Source organism: Fomitiporia mediterranea (genome assembly GCF_000271605.1).
Source record: "Fomitiporia mediterranea MF3/22 unplaced genomic scaffold FOMMEscaffold_1, whole genome shotgun sequence".
In the NCBI taxonomy this organism is placed as follows: Eukaryota; Fungi; Basidiomycota; class Agaricomycetes; order Hymenochaetales; family Hymenochaetaceae; genus Fomitiporia; species Fomitiporia mediterranea.
In genome coordinates this window covers 4,656,632-4,664,777 of record NW_006760386.1, presented here as the reverse complement: position 1 = coordinate 4,664,777, position 8,146 = coordinate 4,656,632, and the positions used below count along the sequence as shown (strand labels likewise).

General features: G+C 35.8%; 1 protein-coding gene across 1 annotated transcript; it reads left to right on the top strand.

Annotated features, from left to right (window-relative positions):
- Positions 1–1,375: 1,375 nt before the first annotated feature.
- On the top strand, positions 1,376–3,779 carry FOMMEDRAFT_131010 (aconitase iron-sulfur domain-containing protein; the record flags this gene model as incomplete). Its single annotated transcript, XM_007261922.1, has 14 exons — positions 1,376–1,472; positions 1,532–1,554; positions 1,610–1,696; positions 1,738–1,777; positions 1,883–1,985; positions 2,040–2,041; positions 2,116–2,240; positions 2,360–2,470; positions 2,498–2,716; positions 2,744–2,780; positions 2,839–2,943; positions 2,993–3,119; positions 3,345–3,416; positions 3,530–3,779. The coding sequence occupies 14 exons, from the start codon at positions 1,376–1,378 to the stop codon at positions 3,777–3,779; spliced, it is 1,398 nt and encodes a 465-aa protein (XP_007261984.1).
- Between the last annotated feature and the right edge of the window lie 4,367 nt (positions 3,780–8,146).

Genomic DNA, 8,146 nt, shown 5'->3' with positions numbered 1-8,146 from the left:
CTAATAGAGTATGTAAGGAATAGCTTACTAAAGGTGTATATAGTCAACAATAATAGTACCTCCTTAAAGTTGTAAAGTGGCTCATTCTACATTGTGTATAATACTACATCTATTATAGAAGATGAGTCAGACAAGACAAACACTCTCAAATCTGAATTAGTAGCTCCTGGCTTTGTTAGGGCTATTGTGTCTTACCTCTCTCAGAGAAGATACATTCTACTTTAGTACTTACACAAATTATACTTCAGATTCTCTCTGATAGAGTAGGCTCATTATTGAACATTTTACTAGTAAAGGCTATACACAATTCAGACTATCTCATAGGAAACTTTATTCAGGCACAGTCTGAGTGTTATGTTAGAAGACAATATAACAAGTTGCTTTTAGTGTTGGCCTCCTCTACAAAATCTCACCTGAGGAACATTCTCTCTTATACTTTACAAACTTTCTGACTCCCCTTACTAGAAAGGCTCTCAAGTCACATACTAGTTGTTAGCTAAACATGAATCTCTCTACTTAGAGCCAGTTAATTAAAGATGGTTTCTGGGCTCCTCCTTCAAAGGGCCTTTCTATAAACAAGAAGAACTCTATTATTATTATTAACACTACTATTACTCTAGCTAAGGTTATGGTTGAGAGACATGATTGGTTGAAGACCATTTTCACTAATAAGAAGAGCAGAGGGGATATTAAGGTGAGTATGAACCCTCCTAGAGCCTTCAAACTCTTCTAATAATTTTATAGGTCACATTCATACTTATTAATCTAAAGGTTGAGAGTATTGAATTTGATTATGTACAGTTAAGCTTGAGTCTTACAAGGCAACAGGTAATACAATACAGTCTATCAACAGTAGATACAGGTCAATTCATTTAATACTGCTTACAAATGGAGCATTCAAAGGTAATACTATTATAGTGGTCAGCTAGTAGAAGCTTGGGTCTGTCATCAAAGTAGGGTCTATAGGTCTAGAATTTGTACTAGGCTTGTGAGAGAACTAGAGGTTAGACAGACCAGTTCCCCAACTTTGCTTTCTACTCATCTTCCACCTTGTCACTGTCATCCCTCTCCCTTACTCACTTATCATAGTTGTCCCTTATTACTTGCCTGTCATTATTAACAATGTTCAACCTTATTAACAGGACTGCTAGTACAGTCATGTCTGTAAAGTGCCTGCTACTAGTATGACTACTACTACTCCCTACATTAGTAACAAGAAACTTACAATGAGTAGACTGGAGCCAAATAGTTTTATTAATTATTAGTGTATTAAGGATAACCTTACTATTGTGTACTTAAAGTATGTGATTTTTGGTTATTATAGTAATAATGTATGTATCAGCTTGTTAGGTTGAACTAACTACTGAAACTGACAATGTTAGGAGAAAAGGTTCTCTATAAACACTTTGACAACCTACATAACCAGGACATCAACCAAGGGAAGAGCTACCTCAAGCTCAGGCCAGACATAAGTAGCCTATATAACCTTTAGTAACAACAATACTAACTCTTGTCTGCTTACAGTGTGTAGCTTGCCAGGATGTAACTGTACAGGTTTGTTACTCTTTTATCAGTCTTGTCCCTTTTCAGGTAGCTAACTTCATTTCAGATGACAATCCTCCAGTTCATGTCTTCTGGAATGGACACTGTTACTGTTACTACTACTGTTTACTACAACTATCTTATCCACAAATTGGTAGGCAAGCAGATTTGAATTGTACTATAGACATTAATAAGGAGGTTTATGACTTTTTGGCTACTGTGACTACAAAGGTTTGTTCCAGCATTAGTGAACCCTTTGTGTGTGTTCTTACTTGCCTTTCAGTACAGTATAGGCTTCTAACATCCCTACTCTAGGATTATCTATCAGATTATTCTTGAGGCATAATTGGCATAGACTCTTACACACCAAATGCTGACAGTCTGGGAATGGTTACTTATAGTGTTAGAGGTGCTGATACAGTCAACATAATAGCAAATCTTCTGTAGGAACTCAAGTGTCCAAAAGTCATTAGTATTAATTTGATTAGTAAGTTCAGTAGTTAGACTACACTAAATGGTACACTTTCCTTTTTGTAATAAATTTAATTGGACCTGACATTAATGTATTGTCAGATATCATCCTCAAGGTTACAGGCATTCTTACTGTCAAAGGCAGTACTAGTGTAATTGTTGAGTACTACAGTCATAGTGTCAAGTCTCTGTTGTGTACTAGTATAGTAATGATTTGTAACATAGGTGTATAATTGGTGTAATGATTTCTATCTTTGTGTTCAACAGTTGAATGACTGACTACCTCCAGGCTACAAAGTGCAGAGATATTACAGAGTATGTAAAATCCTTTGAGCACAATTTGTAGGCAGACAATAGTACTAAATATGACCAGCTTATTGAGATTAACCTTTCAGAGCTTAAACCACACATTAATAGTCTGTTCATACCCAATCTTACTATACTGATTTTGAAGTTTGTAGAGGAAGTGAAGGAAAATGACTAGCTAGTAGAGCTCAAGGTTGGCCTTATCAGCTCTTGTACAAACTCTTTGTATAAGGACATGACCCATTCAGTAGCAATTACTAAGGAGGCTACAGATTATAGTCTACAGGTGAAGAGTAAGTTCTTGATTACTTCTAGTTCCAAGCAAGTCTGTACTACAATTGTGTGTAACAGTTTGATTGAGACCTTTGAGAATGATGGTGGTATTGTTCTTACTAATGTGTACAGACTGTACATTAGACAGTAGGACTGTCAGGATCTACTAAAGGGTGTCAAGAACTCTAGTAAGTTTGAGTGTTGTTAATCTACCTGTGTGACATTATACTTAAATTTTGTTTTCAGTCATCACCTTGTACAACTGTAACTTTACTAGCTGTAACAACACAAACCCTACTACTTATACATTTGTCACTTCTCTAAATATTGTTACTACTATAGTCTTTACTAGTAACCTAACCTTCAACCTGCTCACTAACACACTCACTAGTTTGGACAGTATTCTTACAGCCCTCTGGTAACAAACTCCTACTACATAGTTATAATCCTAGCCAGAACACATTCCAGCCTCTGTCTAAGGACTATATAAGTATACAGGTTGTGATTGACCTGAAGAGTGATTGTTTGTAGAGGCTAGAACTGTTCTAGCCATAAGATGGAAAGACTCTGACTGACCTTCCAGTTTTGATTAAGGTTAAGGGCAAGTGTAGTAAGTACACTTTGTCAACTTGATACAAGAACAATGATTTTAATCTGTATGTTTAATTAGTAACAGATTACATCTCTGCTAGCAGAACCTGGCTCAAATACTGTAACCACCTCTAAAACATCTCTCAAAACTGTCTCATTAGAGCTATCAACACAGAGAATGGCAAAGCAAACAAGGTGAAGAACAAGCTTACAGGTGAATACAGTAGTGTACTGTAAGTTACTATATTATACTATGACAAGGTATCAAATAGGTTGTCATTAGTGAATTAAACTACAGAGAAAGTTCCTCTTACAAACACACTGTGTTAGGACCTTAATACCTTAGTAGTCTTACAATCATTACAAAATCATTTGTATGTATCTATGAAACAAATTTGAAGAAGCAGAGTATGCTTACTTTGACATTTGTTAACCCAGAAGACTACAATCATATAAAACTGGATAATAAGGTGACAATTAAAGGGTTGGAGAGTTTTACACTAGGGAAGAATCTTGTGATAGAGGTTAAGCATAGTGATAGGAAGACTGAGGAGATTGAGCTTGCACATTTGTTTAATGAGGGACAGATTGAGTGATTTAAGACTAGGAGTGTGTTGAACTTAGTGTATAGTTCTTTTTGCTTAGCCTTTTTTTTAAAATAATGACTTGAATACTGATTAGGTGTTTTCTTTTGTGTAGATAGTAAAGAAAGCTAAGGGCAATTGTCCTGTTATTCTTTAAAAGGGAGAGTAGGGACTGTGTCATCCTGCTTGTTGTGTATCCTAGTCCTAATAATCTTAGACACTACTTCCCTCTGTCAAAGGTGAATGAACTTCTCCTAGCAACTACTCTGGAAAACCACTCTCTAGAGCCTTAGGAGGACTTATACTCAGACAAAGCTAGTAGAGAAGGTTCCTAGATAGATTACAATGTTTACACCATAATAGATCTAGTATTGTTTCTAGAGTATGTCTACTGATTGTTTTGGAAGTTCAGCACTTATTTATTTGTTAGATTCACTATTCAATCAACACATTACTTAGAGCTTGTTTATAAGTAAAATGTTTTATTACATTATAGGAAAGTGTTGAGCTACTCACTGTTCTTAGGCATAGTATTATTCACCATGAAGTCTACACTAATACATTTCATCTGAATGGCCATTCAGGTTTGGTGTGATTTGTACACTTTAGTAACTAGTCAATCTTGCTTGAGCAATTAGGTGGTCCTTCAGCTCTAGTGATTATGGCTGATACTTTAGAAGAACTGTTAAAACAGAAAGTTATGGAAGTACTTTACTATCTTGCTCCAGAACAGACTGGGAGTGTTGAAACAGTGTACAAAGACTATTGAACCAACTTATATTTGCTTAGTACAATACAATCATTTTCATGTGTAGAATTTTGGCTGAAAATTTTCTTAAGTGTTCTGTTTTGGACATTGTTGGTTAGTCATAGACAGATGCTCTTTGAAGGAAGTCCTACAGAAATACTTCATGTGATTGCTCAAAGGTGCCTAATGCCTGTGTATGAGTTTAGAAGAGACATACTACACATTGTTGCTCAGATCATTAAGAAGGTAAGGGAAAGAGAACAGTATTGTGAATTGTCTGACAGGCACATATAGTTACTTGCAAAGAGCCTAGATGCCTAATATAATAGTGTGTATGAGCTAAAAGCTGACCTTCTTGAGTGCTAGCAAAGGCTCTTATCTACTGTCTCATCTGTTGTGTCTGAACAATCAATAGAGGTATAACTTGTATTCTGAGAATATGTGTTACAACTGATTCTAGACTAGCTTATTCTGCCATTTGACATTGCTTTGAATGACAAGTATCTTGTGTGTGGTTGTCTTAGACTGTTCTGCATTAATTTGTCAATTGATCAGTGTGATTTTTCTAGAGTTTTACTATTCCTAACATTTTAGTGTGTAGAATTTCCTGGCTTTCATCTAGTTAAGCTGTTCTTACTCTATTCTTATAAGATACTTTAGTTTGGACAAGACAAGGAGCTTGAAATTATCTGTAGTGTAATCTGACAAGTTGCCTCAAGCTATACACACTAGTTTGGAACACATAGACCTTTGTTTTCAATATTGTATTCTACTAGTAACAGTCAGTAAGCTCTGTCTGTACATACTAATATACCTGATGACTGTAGCAAGTTAGTAATATCATTAAGTATCTCTGGCTTACTATCTAGCACTGTTGTAAGTTTAGCAGCTAGGTCTGGTATAGTATCTGAGAGTACTACAAGGCCAACTACTATGAGGCATAGCTAAGCTTGAGAGGGCAGCCCTATCTCTTTATTGTCCTTAGGTCTGGAATGTTGTTGTTCTTGAAATAGTTATCATGCATCCTACACTCAGGCAACACAAAGTGCAAGTCTGTATGTTCTTCAGCAATTCAAAACGAGTTTTTAATTTATATAGTGATTAGTACAGCTTGCTCTGTTATAATTACAGGTCCTGTAGGGTCAGTACTATTTAATATAGCCTTTATGATTTGTTAACATGTCAGACAGGGTTGGAAAAAGTTCCATAATCCTTACAAACCAGACAAAATGGAGAGGTATGTACAGATTAATGTAAATGACTCACACTTATTGTCTTTCCTAGTACATGGCCTTTAGGGACATACAAAGGTGAGTCTGTTCATATGTTAGTTTTGCACACTTTTAATTTATATCATATCAGTTTCAAAAGCAAGTAACAGCTCTATTCACTACTATAGTAAGTTTAGGACTAGCCCACCTAAAAGAAATATATAATTCCCTCTTTCACAGTTACAATGTCTTTCTTCTGTACTCTAGTAATTAATGATTTTCTAGACAGACATGTAATACTTTGTAATGACTTTACAGAGTAAGCTAGGGCCTCTCTTAAATAATACACCTTTATTGTACCAAGGTGCTTCAGAGTTTAAGAACATGCTCAAAATGCACAGGGTGGACATTAATACCTCAGACTTTAAGCTTCTGTCCACAGTTAAGTTATACATTCACTTTCAGACATTAGTAGAGCAAGTCTTTACTGTCCTGACTGATGTCTGACTCCTTGCCCTATTCTTAAATGATCTTCATAAGGCAGACAAATTGTTTGTATATGTCTCAGACACTAGCTATCTCCTTGTTCTGATTTTCACTTTCTGAAGATCATTAGACCTTGTACAAGCTCTTGCAAATTTGAAAAGCTGGATAGTCAGCTGTTCAGATTCACTAGTTTCCTAATGACTCACTTTATAATATAGTTTTAGCTTATCTTGGGTTCAGTAAGGTTGGAAGAGTTGTGAGTCTAACTTTATCTTGACTCTTTTTCTAGCTTGATAATGTTTAGGAAAGTGTGAAGGTAGACTGACTTTGACAAGTATTGGGGAGTAAATCTTAGGTCACTTGGATAATACTTAAGCTAATGAGTGTAGCCAGTGTTCTTTCTCTTGTTTTGAAAACCCTGTAGCACTCTAAGGACAACTGTGTTCAACTTTCACAAGTTGTATATTGAATCTCTCAGGGTAATACATTTGCTGTTTGAAATTTTCTCATGTCTCTTCATTAACATTATCAGGTTGGTAAACTCAAATATGCAAAAATTTGACTATCTTATGAAAACTGTGACAGATTGTCTTTGACTAGCAATCAAATCACTAGACATTTAACTTGAAGCAGATTAAAGCTAACCTTGTTTCTGAGCAGCTGTCAACACTGCCTGACCAGTATATGTATCTTGTGTTATACTAGAGAGAGCTACCTAGTAATGTACAACACTATTTGATTTAGGCAAGTCATTTTGGATCTATGTATGTGTTCATGCATTTTGCACTAAATATATAGATACTCAAACATCTACTCATAGGTTCAAAGCTAATAAGATACTCATCAGAGCCAAAGGCACTTTGTTCATTTACTCACATTCATTTAGGTGGCATCTGTGATTGATTGGGAGGACTCAAGTAGTAGAAGTGAGGGTGAGACTGAAGCAGACAAAGTGTAGTGATTACAGCCAGTGCCTAGTATGAAAGAGCTAACAGGGAGAAGTGCTACAAGATCTTCTATTAAGGGGTTGTAAGCAGCTATCAGGGAGGGATGGCTTGTACAGAGGGCCTGTAACATATATTCCTTCACTCATGACAGACATTAGCAGACAGCTATCACTATAGCAGAAAAATTGCTGGAGGGTACTATAGCAAATATGTCTCTTAGAGTAAGTTATACAAACAACAATACTCCTAAATCATAGGTGTGTTCAACTTACTATACACTTGTTTCCAGATTATTCTTATACTACATTAAGATGAACAAGTAGTCAACCCTTATTGTATAGTAGAACATGCTAAACAGTACAATGATCCTGTTGTAAGTTTGACAAGATCTGACCTTCTCTCTGACAGGTGTTTAAATCTCATCAAAGAGAATCATATTAGAAAGGAAGTTCTTAGACAATTACACAAAGCTGGTCTTACTGTGTAGGTCTGTAGTACACATGAGGTTCTATATTAGTGTTAGGTATTAATAAGTTTTTTTAATCTCTTCTTGATCATAGCTTGCCCTTGAAGTGTTGAAGAACACCTGGCTCTTACTAACAGACAAAGACTGGGTAGATGACTATTCAAGAACATTTTCTCTTTATCTTAAATTGGCTGAGTAGGGCATTTATCTGGTCCTTTGTAACAGTGAAACTAACTGCAATTCTAGACTGTATCAGTAGAAAGGTATTCTGACTCCTAAGAGTTTAATGAAACAAATTGTTCACATTTGGCTACTACTTGTAGGAGATGTTGAAGCATCTAATGTGTATTTGGTAGAGACACAGGCAAATACCCTGGAAGACAAAGTGCAGAGCCTTAAACTCAGGAGTAGTAATGCCTTCTTATTGAACAACTTTGCTAGAGGCCTAGAAAAGACTATTGAGGCTCTTGAATTACTTAGTTTGAAAGTCAATTTGGATCCAACAGCTGAGGAGATGGATA